Genomic DNA, 14,399 nt, shown 5'->3' with positions numbered 1-14,399 from the left:
GTGACTGCCCTTATGGTTTAGTTGGCAGTGTCTCCTAACCTTAACTCAATTTATGTTATGTTATGTCATGTCAACCTCTGGGGGCTGTTTCAAAAAGACTAAGAAGCTGGGATTAAAGTCCAAAACCTGACTTGAGATAAAATAACAAATCAATCTGGGTTAAAGTGGTTCCATAAATGACCATTTAAGGTCACACAATCTCACTAATGTGATCCTGGTTCAGTCAGTGAAGGCAATTTGATGTGCACGCTTGTTCTTAAGCAGTCCTTAATGTCGATTATGGATCTATTTGTGTTGTTTAATACATTTGAGATGTTGTGTGTTCCTGAGGGCATATTCTTCATCTGTAAATGTTAGAAAGTCATGCAAACATATCAAGTTTACTGTAAGGAGTGGACGAGTTTTACACAAGTAAAACAGCACGTTAAACAGACTGAGCACAATATAGTAGTAGCTCAATAATTCTTTGAAAAGTAGACATTTTGCTAAAATATTTGTTGTTGGACATTAACTGTGACACATGTACAATTATAATCCTTAATGTAAGTGTATTTTTATAATAGCAGTAAATGGAAATAAAATGTAAGCTGACTAATACTGTAATGAAGCGAAGACGAGGCAAGACGAAGTGGGGATCTAAGTGCAGGAGTTTATTGAAAATCCAAAAAAAATATTAATCTGAAACAGAGAAAACCAGGACAGAGAGCAACCATTACAGACATTTAACAACTGACAAGGCACAGAGGAAACACAAGGACTATTTATACAAAGGGTTGAGGTAATGAGCTAATAGGTAACAGGGGTAACTAATGAGGGAGTAGGTGTGGTGAAGGAGCAACTGTGGTTTGACTTGGCTTTGAAGGAGCAGCTGTGACTAGGCTTGACTTTACTGGAGCAGCAGCAACTTCACTTTATTCAGGAGGTGCTGCTGTGTCTTGATATGACTCTGGAAGTGCTGTTGTGTCTTGACTTAGGGTGTGAAATTGTGTCTTGGCTTGACTCAGGAAGTGAAGCAGTATCTTGACTTGACTCAGGAAGTGAAGCGGTGTCTTGGTTTAGGAAGTGAGGCTGTGTCTAGACCTGACTCAGGAAGTGAGGCTGTGTCTAGACCTGACTCAGAAAGTGAGGCTGTGTCTAGACCTGACACAGGAAGTGAGGCTGTGTCTTGACCTGACACAGGAAGTGAGGCTGTGTCTTGACCTGACTCAGGAAGTGAGGCTGTGTCTTGACCTGACTCAGAAAGTGAGGCTGTGTCTAGACCTGACACAGGAAGTGAGGCTGTGTCTTGACCTGACTCAGGAGGTGAGGCTGTGTCTTGACCTGACTCAAGATGTGCTGCTTGACTTGACTCAGAAAGTGCTGCTTAACTTAGGAACCTAAACCTTTACATGACTCAACTTAGCAGGAACAGCAGCTGTGACGTGACGTGACTTGACCTTTCAGGAACAGGAGCTGTGAATGACTAGACTTTGCAGGATGGCTAATGGCAGACATGACATGGGCAGGCTGTGGCTTGGCAGACGTGACATTAGCGGGCGCTGGCTTGGCAGACGTGACGCTAGCGGGCGTTGGCTTGGCAGACGTGAAGCTAGCATAAAAGGATGGCTGTGTAAAAGGAACTCTTCCACATAACATTCGACAGGTCGGCCATTCTGAAAGATGGCGCAAAGGGCCCTCAGAGGGTTGCACAAAACTCCTGCTAAATCCATTTTTTGGTCTGTTGTTCTGTAACAAAGCGAAGATTAGGCAAGATGAAGTGAGGATCTAAGTGCAGGAGTTTATTGAAAATCCAAAAAAACAACAACTAATAATCCGAAACAGAAAAAATCAGACCAGGACAGAGAGCAACCATTACAGACATTTAACAACTGACAAGGCACAGGGGAAACACAAGGACTATTTCTACAAAGGGCTAAGGTAATGAGCTAATAGGTAACCGGGCTAACTAATGAGGGAGTGGGTGTGGTTCAGTGAATGTCCATGACCAGGGGTGTCGCTGGGAATTCTGGGCCCCGTGCACTGACTCAGCTAAGGGGCCCCCCTAAAAACAAAAAATTACGTTCTAACTAAAAATGGTTGTGTAACCCCCTCTCACTCGGGCCCTACTTGCACCCGCTCCGAGCGGGTCTCCGGCATGGGAGGCGGATGCACTAACAAGGAGGCTAAAGAGTGCAATCTCTAGCATCGGTTGCTAGTCCGTCTCTTGAGATTGGAATAGGGACTCTGCTTCCGGCTTTGCTACTGTTCGGACGCTTTTGCTTACTGCTCCGCGCTTTTCTCCCTGTTTATGAACTTTTCTCATATTTTTCTAAGATTTTAACTTCATCATATTAGCACAGTGCTCTGACAACACATTTTTGATACAAACATTACGAAAAAGGAGACTTTTTGCCTACCAGTTGCTGCGATATCATCCTCTACTCCAGATACAGCTATGACAAGGCTTGCAAAAACTGGTGTTTTACCACCCCCTATACTGCTTGAAAACAGATTTGAAGCATTAATGAATGTGGGTGAGGAATCCCCAAATGTGACTGAACATGGATCGTATCAATCTGCTGCTAACATCGCTACAAACAGGCGTGCAAGTTCGAGCAGACAGCGGCACTCAGCTCAGAGCGCAGCCGAGCCCAGGACTCTGATAGTGCTCCATCTCCATTATCAGAAATATAAGTAGCAGAACTACAACTAGATGCTGCATTCCTCAAGCAACCGTCTCTGATGTGAACAAGGAACTTCGGAATATTCTAATGAAACACAAGACTGCAAATCGAATCATCATCCATGTGGGAAAGAACGATATTCTGAAAGAGCAGTCAGAACTCCTAAAGAAGGATTTCGGTGAGCTCATTGAAACACTTTAAAGACTGAAAGTTCAGTCGTTCATCAGTGGACCACTCCCAGCAAGGGGAACTAACATGTTTTCACGGTTGCTTGGACTGAATACCTGGCTACAATGAACCTGCAGTCTAAAACGAGACTTTATTGACAACTTCAACCTTTTCTGGGGCCATAGACAACTGTTCAAACTGGATGGCCTCCACCCAAACAAACTTGGTGCGAGAGTGCTAAAGGACAATATCTATTTTTCACTCCAGCATCCATCAGTGGAATGTGCCAGTCTACCCAACATGAATGGCACACACACACTTGGACAATGTATGCGTGACGACAGGACATCTTATAAGCTTCAGAGTCATCATATGGTCAACACAACCCACAAGGACACTGACAACGCCACACAGCCACAACAAGCACTGCTTATGGACACTTTCCTGGCTGAGTCCTGCCCACAGAGCTCATCACAGACAGACTGTGACGTACTGCAACAGCTCCAAGACTCAGCACCGAAGGACGACTTTCTGGTAAACAGCCAGGGAAGCCAGGACAACAAAATTTTTCAGCCACTGGAAACATCAGAGCCAGAGCTCCATTCACCAGACTCATTATCCCTCTCTCCAGCATCTCCACTTCTAAGCTTCTCACAGAAAATGGAGGAACGGGTATATGCTGGAACCAGACTCTCCCACTCTTTTGCTGCAAGCAACTAAAAAACGGCGGGCACCACAACCACCAAAACCTGTGGGTCCAGCTTGCCCTCCTCCTCCTCCTGTGAGAGCTCTCCGGCCGCTGCCACAACGTCAGGGCCCAAACCCTCCTCCGTCTGCTGTGAGTGAACCAAAAACAACTGATAACAGCTCTCAGTGATGTGTGTCGGGTCCCCGCTACGATAGCAGCAACACTCAGCAATGTTTACAGAACAAGCGGGAACCCAGTGTGCCTGTAGTTTTCCCTATTTCTGTTTTAATATGTGAAAGAAAGTCTAAGGCCATCCCAAGCCGTACGGTTGACCCATCTAATCTGAGGCCTATCCTGCATCAAACTAAGATTGCTCTAGAGACAAAAAGTAATGCCATCAAGCTAGCATTTTTAAACATTCGCTCACTAAAAAATAAATCACTTCTGATCAATGATTTGATAACCACAAACAACCTGGATTTTATGTTTCTAAATGAAACATGGCTAGAAGACAGCGGTAGTGCAACAGTCCTCAATGAAGCAGCCCCTCCTAACTTTACTTTCATGAGAGTCTGCAGAGCTGTTAGAAGAGGTGGTGGTGTAGTAGCTCTTTTTAAAGATGTCTATCAATGCAAGCAAGTGTCATTTGGTCAGTACATGTCTTTTGAATATCTAGGGATTATGCTGAAAGGGGCTCCACTCATTCTATTTATCATTATTTACAGGCCCCCAAATTACTGTCCAGTCTTTGTTGATGAGTTCACAGAACTGCTGAATCAGGTCAAAAGTGTGCTATCAACGATTGGTTCAGAGTTTGACTGTTTTGCTATTGCAGGGGATTTTAATGTTCACATAGAAAATGCAGAAATCAAAACCACAAAAGAAATTATAACGGTTTTGAACACTTTTGACCTGATTCAGCATGTGCATGGGCCTACACACAATCGTGGACACACTCTTGATTTACTCATAAGTAAGGGTTTAAACATTTCATTTGAGTCTGTATTTAAATGTGGCTAATGTTTTAGCACATCTGATCTCTTCTGGAAGCTGATTCCAACTGCGGCCGCCCGCTAAAAGCGGATTCCCCTTTTAGCTTAAACTCTATAGGACACCAGGCGACCATGATCAGGTTTGGATACTATGATATGAGATCTAGCATACATGCATTACATATCGACATGTTTTGGTGTTACCTATTGTGGCATTAAACTGGGGTTAACTATTATTTCTTTGTTTTCCAACCTTGTGCCCAACAGCACTGAAAGAGGAGAGAGAAGATCTGAATGAAACTGAAGAGAAAGATCAGTTTGAGAATCTTCATGATTTCATAACTGGAGAAAAATCGTTTTGTTCCTTACAGTCAGAAAATAATTGTAGACAAAAAAGAGCTCAAAAGACAAGAACTAGGAGTTTTTTCACTTGCTTACAGTGTGGAAAGAGTTTCAATGAACAAGGATTTAAAGTCCACAAGAAAATTCACACTGGAAAGAGGCGTTTGTGGAAAGAGTTTCAGTACTAAAAGAAACCTTGAAAGTCACATGAGAATTCACACAGGAGATAATAGTCCCTTTTACAAGGCTATATCGCCCTTATCTTACATCAACTTAACACCTGTTGTAAAGTAACTCAATTTCGAACATGGTATCTTCAATTGTTCATTTTTTTTTTTCACCATGGCAGCTCAAACGACGTATCCGTTCTGTTTTGTTCAGTTTATATGTCCATCGTCAAGGATATATCCACAAATACATCTTACCAATGTTTCTAAATTTTATGATGGAATATTTCAGTTTCATTCGTTCATTCCGTCGGAGCTTGTGTTGTCTCTTTGAAATCCACGCAGTTTCTCCCGATTCTTAGCTCAATGTGCTTCCTTACTCTTCTTTGATATCGCAACGGCTACTTCCCAGGATCTCTGTTTCACTTTTCCAGAAGGCCCTATTCTGGCTGCCTCTTCGCTACTCAGGAGTCCCTTTTTTTTTTAATCTTTCGAAGCTTCCATTGGAGTGTTGTATATAACCGGTCCATTTTCCAGAAAGACTTTCAGTTTCGCCAGTGGTGGTGTTTGGAACTAAATACCTTTCACTTTCAGAATTTTCCTGATCGGTGCAAATGTCCTTCTTTTCTGTTGGATCTCAGGTGGATAGTCTTGGTCAAAGAAGATCCTTTTTCCTTTCCAGTGCACTTCCTTCTTCCTCCATGCAGAACGAAGTCCTTCGTCCTATACTCCAGGAAAAATACAACTACCGATCTAGGGTATGCATCGGCGGGTGGTTTGGGCTCGAGTGCTCTGTGACATTGTTGAATTTTGAGGTCCAAGTCGCTGAGAGACAGCTCCGTTTTGATAATCGATTCCACCAAACCCTGGACGTTATTACCTTCGCTTCCTTCTGGGATTCCAAAAATCCATATTATTATTTCTACGTGAGCGTGTTTCAAGATCTAGCAATCTCTCTTGTAAGTGTTCTTGAATTTGGATGCTCTGGCCAAGTATCTCTTTGGACTCGGCTGCATTTTTTTCTCTAATTCTGCCACTCTTTGCTTCGCTTCATTGATCCTCTCTGCCATGACGTTTAGGTCTGTGACAAGCCCGTTCAGTTTTTGATTGACGTCTTGCTTAAAACTGCTCAGCTCCTCTTTCACATCTTTTGTAAAAGAATCTTGGAAGGCCGTTAGTTCAGCTTTGTTATCCACCCTGAACGCTTTAATGTCTGGAGGTTGCATGTACCTTTGACTCTAGTATGGAGGAAGCTTTTATGACCAAAGTCATTAAATATCAACCACTCTTAAATACTATTTCAGAGATAGGTTATCGATGTCGTCTGTTTGTTTTCATATATTTGGTAGCTTGGGACATGTACACAGGCTGGTTGTAAAAGGGCTTCAACAACTTAGGATGCCCAAAAAGAGGGCTAAACGGCTAGCAAAGTATTGTGCCTTGTCTGCTATTATAGGCAGTTGCCAGATAGGAGACGGTGTTATTTATACCCATAACAATAGGGGATATGCTTAATGTTGTAAAGATATGATATATGCCATTGTTCCACAATTTTTTTACATGTATTTAACCCTCTGGGCCTCCTCATTAAGGGGTCACACTTGGCTCCCTCGCGGTCAAAAGTGACCGAAGCCTTAAAAAGTAACTTTTTTTTTTCTTCAGGAAAATCAATTAAATACATTTTTGTTCAATAATATTTTGTAATTATTATTTAGAATTTTGAGCATTTTTTGTGAATCTATGCAATATTTATACAGTTTTAATGAGCAATTTTTTCCCAGTAGAATTATATTTTATATTATATTTTTTAATTAATTATGTATTTATTATTTTTCAATAAATACAACATTTCACAATAAAATAGAGTAAAAGCATTTAAAATCCATTTTTTTAAAGTGAAAATTGCACCATCTAGTGGCATAAAAAATAAAAACTTGTGTAATGCCATGTAAACTCCTGTATCTCCCTATATACATATATACAGGGGCTTTGGGATTCCTATTGTTTTTTTCTTTTTACTGTTTCTTCATTTTATTAGGCTTTGCATTTAGAAATATATTCAGACATTCTAAAAGATACATTTTGGCAAGGTTTAGATATTTTTTTGATTGGATAAATATCAGGTTTAGCATTTTTCTGCTTATTTCTGTGTGTGTGTCTGTGTGTGTGTGTGTGTGTGTGCGCGTGTGTGCGTGTGTGTGTCAGTTCTGTAATTTTGTTATTTTAGAGTGTCAGTCCTTGCTTGCTGAACACTTCTTTTCAGCACAGTTGCTCATTTGTATCTTGTATTACCAAAAGATTATCTGAATTATCACATTTTTTCGTATTTCCCATTCATTTCCTATGTCGGTCATTTTTGACCGCGAAGGAGCCAAGTGTGACTATTTTTTTTTTGACCCTTCAACATATCCGAATCATGTCACTGATTTTTTTTTGTACTCACATAGCTAATGCAACAAAAGTCACCAAGTGTCATCTCATTCTGATGAAGCTACGATTTTTAAAAATTCAAAACTTAAAATTTTTCGGTCAAAAATGACCGAAGAGGCCCAGAGGGTTAACTGCATCTGCGTCAGGAAGGGTATCCGGTGTAAAACTTGCCAAATTGGCTGTGTGGATCACTCCGCTGTGGTGACACGATTAGAAGGGAGTAAGCCGAGAGAGAAAGAAGAAGTGTAACCTTCCACTTTTATTATTGGCTAAAATCTCTTAATAAAGTCAGGTAGAATTTTTGTTTGATGAATTTTCATCTTGTCCTCTTTTCAATTTTTACTCGTCTTTCTCTAAATTTGTTGAATTTTATCACCTAGAAGACAAAAATGGCAATAATTGAGGTCAGTCTATATATAGATAAGTCTATATATAGATTTCCTAGATTATCTTTTTTTTTTTTTGTATAACAGCCAGCTTAAACTCTGGCCAGGATCAGGTTTGGACACCCTGGTATAGGATCTAACATACATGCATTACATATCTACATATTTTGATGTTAATTGCTTTGTGGCATTAAACTGGGGTTAACTTTTTTTTCTCTTTGTTTTTCTACCTTAGGCCTTACATTGCTGAAAGAGGAGAGAGAAGTACTGAATGAAACTGAAGAGAAAGATCAGTTTGAGAATCTTCATGATTTCATAACTGGAGAATATTCTGAAAAGACTTGTGAACAAAAAAGAGCTCATAAGACAGAAACCAGGAGTTATTTCACATGCTTTAAATGTGGAAAAAGTTTCAATCAACAAGAAGACCTTAAAGTCCACACTGGAGAGAAGCCTTTCATCTGCATACAGTGTGGGAAAAGTTTCAAAAGAAAGCTAAAAGTCAATCAAAGTGGAAGCCTTGACGTCCACCAGAATATTCACACAACAGAGAGCCCTTTTACCTGCCAACAGTGTGGAAAGAGTTTCAGTCAAAAAGCAAGCCTTAATAGGCACATGAATGTTCACACTGGAGAGAAACCTTACACATGCAAACAGTGTGGAAAGAGTTTCAGTCAAAAAGCAAGCCTTGAAATGCACATGAGAGTTCACACTGGAGAGAAACCTTACACATGCAAACAGTGTGGAAAGAGTTTCAGTCAAAAAGCAAGCCTTAATATGCACATGAGAGTTCACACTGGGGAGAAACCTTACACATGCAAACAATGTGGAAAGAGTTTCAGTCAAAAAGCAAGCCTTGAAATGCACATGAATGTTCACACTGGAGAGAAGCCTCACACATGCAAACAATGTGGAAAGCGATTCAATCAAAAAGCAAGCCTTGATATGCACATGAGAGTTCACACTGGAGAGAAGCCTTACATATGCTGTCAGTGTGGAAAGAGTTTTGGTACAAAAGGAAGCATTGACAAGCACATGAATGTTCACATTGTAGAGAAGCCTCACTCATGCAAACAGTGTGGAAAGAGATTTAGTCTACAAGGAAACCTTGTTAGGCACATAAAAACAATTCACAATAGAGAGAAGTCTAAAGATCCCCTCATTCTGGAAAGTGTTTCAACTAAAATGTATAAAACAGACAATTCCGGTCCTTGATTCTGATTGGTTGAGCCACATTTGAAGCTGTAAATGACTCTACAAACATACAGTCCTGCGAGAACCCCCAACACTGCACATTTTGTAGGTCTCTCATGTTTGACACCCATTTGAGGTCTTGTTGTCTCTAGTGATGAGCTGAGTTGAATCAGGTGTGATAGATGAGGAGTGCTCACAGGACCGCTTTGAAAACCACTGTTCTAAAGGAATCCTGTATCAGATTGCAATTGGAAATTCTATCATATTGTGGAACCGTACCTAAAGAATTCCATTAGGAATTGTCTAATAGGATCGTCTTATCGGACAAGACATAAATACATTTATTAGGATTCAATTTTATCTTTTCATCTTTTTTATCTTTTTTTTATCTACTTTTTTCCCTGGTATCTATGTTTAACAAATAGTTTATGTTTAGTTTTATGTTTTACCTTGATGTACATTGTTCATTGTTGCATAACCTACATTAGTGCAAAAAATCCTGAGGAACTAATATGACTGATGAAACAAAAGACATTAACAAGTTTGATTTAGATTTTTTTCATTTCAAGAGTATTTTAATTTTGTCTTTCTTTCGTAAGTACAATTGAATTACATTGAATTTGTTTTTTTTGTTTATATTAGATTACAATCATTACAGGCTTTCACCAAATTAGTTCATTAACCATATGAATTGAGGAATGGTGTGGGCAATGAAACTAACACTGGCCAATATAGTGTTGAAGGTTTCATGGCTATATTTCCGCAGCCTGGTGGCTAATCTTCACTGGTTGAGTGTGAAGATTGACTGTTCATCCAATGGTTCAAACATTGTAACCAGAAGGTGGTGCGATGTATCAGGAAGATAATGCACCAATACACACCACAAGATTGGTGAAAGAGTGGTTTGATAAACATAAAAGTAATATTTTCCATCGAAATGCTGTATTGGCAGCAAAAGGAGGCCCAACGTCATACTAATTGTGGTATAAAACCAGGTGTTTGAGTTTCATTGTCCAGCCCCTGTACATTCACTGTTGAACTCCTGAAGGCTGAGCCTTAAACTATTTTTTATTTTAATTTTATTTTTTTTATTATTACATTAATTTAAATAATAGTCTGTCTAAATATTTATTTTGATTGGCTGGAAGGTAAGCAATAAAATGCAAATGAAATGAAAATAGCTGTCATTTTTATTCTTTCATTCAAATATTGAGCTGCAAACATCAGTAACTGCTGTTAACTTTTAAAGACTCGCAAAAACCATGGTATAATCAAAAAAATCCATGGCTAGCCATGCAAAGGGGTCACTGGATGCAAAGTTCACATTTACATGTTTGAACATAAATGTGTGTTGGCAGTGTGTGTACACAACCACCCCGTAATGACAAAAATCCACCCAGTGGTTTTAAATTAATTTATTCAAATCAAAACAGACTCACGAGAGTATTTACACAGGAGCGTGAGCGTTTTATTACAACTATAAATTTGTAGCATGTAGCAAAATCAGAAATTCAGGGACTTCGAATGGTGAGCAGAACACAGAGACAATCAATTGTGAAAATACAGGGTATTTAATAAATGGATCTGCAGTGAACATACAACTAAACTAATCAAAACACATATATGCATAAAGAAAGTGAATAAGGAAAGAGAGAGAGAAGAAGAAGAAGAATGGTAGTATGTAGTATCAAATAACCACAACCTAATGAGAATCATCAAAGAATCAATTCACCTTAAAAATGGGCTCAACTTAAACGCATCTAAAATATCAATAAATAGATAAAAGTAAATAGATACTTGCATTGGCTTTGTTGCTGAACAAGAGTCCTGGGGGGTACTCCAGAATGCTCGGTTAACTTACCAATTGGTAAATCTTAACCTCTGAGTTGATTTACCCCAAACCCGCATACCATGAGTATGTCGGTTCCAAAACACCTGAGAAGAGTAAGTTTAATCAACCTCCTATTGGTTACCCAGAGTTAATGCGCACGCACGGTCCATACATAAAGACGTTTTCAATGGATCGCCGATTTCACGAGTGAAAATGGAAAATCAATGTGAAAAAAAGAGAGCGGCATACTTCACAGAAGCGGAGTTGGAGGTTTTAATGCACGCATACGAAGAATTCAAGCCAATAATACTGAAAAAAAGCAATACGGCTGCATCGGCTAAAGAAAGAGAGTTGGCTTGGCAAAAAAATCACGGACAGAGTAAATGCGTGAGTGTATTAAATAGCAAATTTGATATCGCCTCCCCTTTTATTATAATGCCAAATAATTTAACACCCCTTCCACATCCTTTTGACTGTTAAATCACTATGAAAGCATTTACTTGTCCTGCCTGTCATTTTTTTAGCTTAAAATGACAATGTATATTGACTAGGAATATATGGTTTCTTATTTAATAAGATGTAATCCTTCTGGAGCCAGAAGAACTCTGAGCCAAGTCAAAATGAAACACAAAAACATTCTGCAGAAAGGTAATATTTGATTACACTATTACTGAACTATTTATTAAATACGGTTTAGTATATTCTTTCTGTCATGTAGCTAATAGAAAGAAGGCTGAAGCCCGTCTAACTGGCGGGGGCCCACCACCACCTCCCCTCACTCCATCTGAGGAGCTGGCACTGTCCCTTAATAAAGGGCGACCTGTGGTTGCTGGCATTCCAGGGGGCACTTCAACACACACGCCATGCACCACAAGTAACATTGTGAAATGTAAGTCTACCACTATGATTTGTTTTCATTATATGACTTAATAAATTACTATCTCTGTCACTGAAAGGCTTTTTGAACATGCTTAATCCTTTTATGCAGGCTTATTTTATTTAACTGCATATGATAGGCTACTGTGATCTTGTATTACTTTGACATGTTTTTTTTTCCCTGCATTTTTGTTTTTTCTTTGATGATATTGAGAATTTTATGCGTTGTATTTTCTTATGGATACTGAAAGAGGGATTGTATTGTTGGACCCTACAGAAAGAACACAGTCTGTCACAGTTGTAAGTGTTTTGTTGTCAGGCACCTCTAGTACTTTTAGATATTTTTTATTTTTTTTTGCCAGATAATGTAAACTTGCATATTTCCACTAAAGGATGAAGATGATGAAAATGTCGATGAAGAGACAACATCTGCTGTGACAGAAGTGGACAATGCTGGTAGATCCACTGAGGTATGATGCATACCATTATAATGCATGCCCCCTTTTTACATTACGATAAGAAACTGTCATTGTCCATTCCCAGTACATACCTGGAGATTTGCCCACAGATGAAGTTCCTTCAACCTCAATGCACAATCTAAGCAGTGTAAGAATTTATGTGCAGTTGTCCATATTTTAATTTTATTGTCTGACAGAGTTGCATTCCCAGTTGCCAGCAAAGGAGCTGTATAAGGTCCATCTTCAAAAACAAATAAGAAAAAGTGACATGGAGATGGACCTTATACAGCTTCAAATGGAAGAGAAACAGCTATCCATTAAAAAGGCAACACTAGAAATTGAATTACTGGAGCATCGCCTTAAGGTGAGAACTTGTGTGAATATTATTCTGTTGCATGTTACAAGTGTTTATAAAGCAATGTAATAAAAAATACTTTCATTTTACATTTTACTTTCTTTGTTTTTCAGGAAATAAAGAAATGAACCTCACAACAGACCAGTGCAAAGAATTTAATAAAAGTAATTTTGACAAATCCTGTCTCTCAAAAGTCTTCCATCTCTGTTGTGTGCAAAAATCTGTAGGGGTTCCTCTGGGCCATCTTCTTCAATACAAGGAGGGTGGCTCTCTCCTCTTATAGTGGCAATGTTGTGAAGCACAACACAAGCCACTATGAGGTCGCATGCCCTCTCTGGACTGACCCGGAGCCCACGCAGACACTGAAACCTAGACTTGAGGATCCCTATGGTCATCTCCACCTTGGCCCGTGTTCGGCTGTGAGACAGGTTAAAGCGTGTCTGTGGTCCAGGATCAGGTTCAGGGTAGGGTGTCATTAAATAGGGCAGACAAGGGTATCCTCTGTCCCCCAGCAAGTAACCATTGTACTGTCCTGTAATGATTCCCGTGTACAATACAAATATAGTAAAAAGAAAAAAAAACCTTGTATAAAGCAAAACATACCCTGCTGAAATGTGTGGCATAATGGTGACTCGCGGAAAATTCTAGCATCATGCACAGATCCTGGCCATTTTGCCTCAACATTAGTAATGATGTGAGTTGCATCACAGATTACCTATAGTTAGTGGGAAAAAAGTAATTACTTTAAGGATTTTAACAAGGCCAAAAATTAAGGACACAAAATTAAGTTGTTACCTGCACATTGATACTATGAATAGATTTCCTATTAACATAGTCTCCCTCATTTATTGAAGTAGCTTTAATAGGAATATGGGTGCCATCGATACACCCAATTACATTTGGAAACCCTGAAATACAAAGTCATAAATGGAAGTATCAATTGTGTGTTCAGGATGAATAGATATACATAGTATGACTACATTGTATAAAATCTATGACGCATATCTAAAGGACAAACCTGCCACTCTGTGGAATTCCTTTTTAATAACACGCAGAGGTTAATGGCCAGGGAACTGTACAAACGTGTGTAAGAAGCGTTTAAGTGCCAGACATACTGTACGAACCGCTCTACACACAGTTGCCTTACCCACATGCTCTGCATCGCCCACATTGTACAAAAAATGCCCTGACGCAAAAAACCGAAGTGCTATGCACAGAATGTTTTCTGTGCTAAGCGCAGACCCGCGGTTTGTGACATTTGCAATATGCGGTTTCAAGAGATGTGTTAAATAAATTAACGATTCTTTTGAAAACCGATAACGCTCTTTCAAATAATCATTAGGAAACGAAAAGACATCAATACGCGGTCTTATAACTCTCTCCCGGCGAAAAAAAACTCGTATAATTTGTGCCTCCACGTCCACAGGATCGTCATCAAAAGGGCACGCCATGCTGAGTAACCTTCTGAAACAAACTGATCCTGGAACATAACCTGCTACCGAGCAGGTTATCTTCAGAGAGTACGTTGCTATGGTTACATACATACTCAGAAAGTTACCTCCGTTTTTGGAACCGAAAGTTGAGGTTACCCACTAACTTACCCTTAAACTTACCCGGGTATGTCACATAACCTGCTTTCTGGAATACACCCCTGGAGACTCTTGTTTGAGCTGGTCCTGTGTGTCGCTGTGGTCATCCAGACTGACTAAAACACTCAATCACTGGAGTTTTATTCAGATTTCAGGAGGCTGTTCTTACAGATGAAGACAAAGCTCTCAGATCACAAGCTTAAACACAGTATTCAAGGGATGTGATCAGTTCTATACTAAACTCTAACTATAGCACTCAT

General features: G+C 39.5%; 1 protein-coding gene across 1 annotated transcript in view; it reads left to right on the top strand.

Moving 5' to 3' along the window:
• LOC141340027 (uncharacterized) overlaps positions 1-10,168 on the top strand; it is a 158,193-nt gene extending 148,025 nt beyond the window's left edge. The window contains exon 3 of the mRNA XM_073844991.1: positions 8,264-10,168. Coding sequence (XP_073701092.1) covers positions 8,264-9,051 — 788 coding nt within the window. The 3' untranslated portion in view covers positions 9,052-10,168. The remainder of the gene's footprint in view (positions 1-8,263) is intronic.
• The last annotated feature ends 4,231 nt before the right edge of the window (positions 10,169-14,399 follow it).

Source organism: Garra rufa, chromosome 1, assembly GCF_049309525.1.
Source record: "Garra rufa chromosome 1, GarRuf1.0, whole genome shotgun sequence".
NCBI lineage: Eukaryota > Metazoa > Chordata > Actinopteri > Cypriniformes > Cyprinidae > Garra > Garra rufa.
Note: the sequence above shows the minus strand (reverse complement) of the source record. Positions and strands in the feature narration are given on the sequence as shown.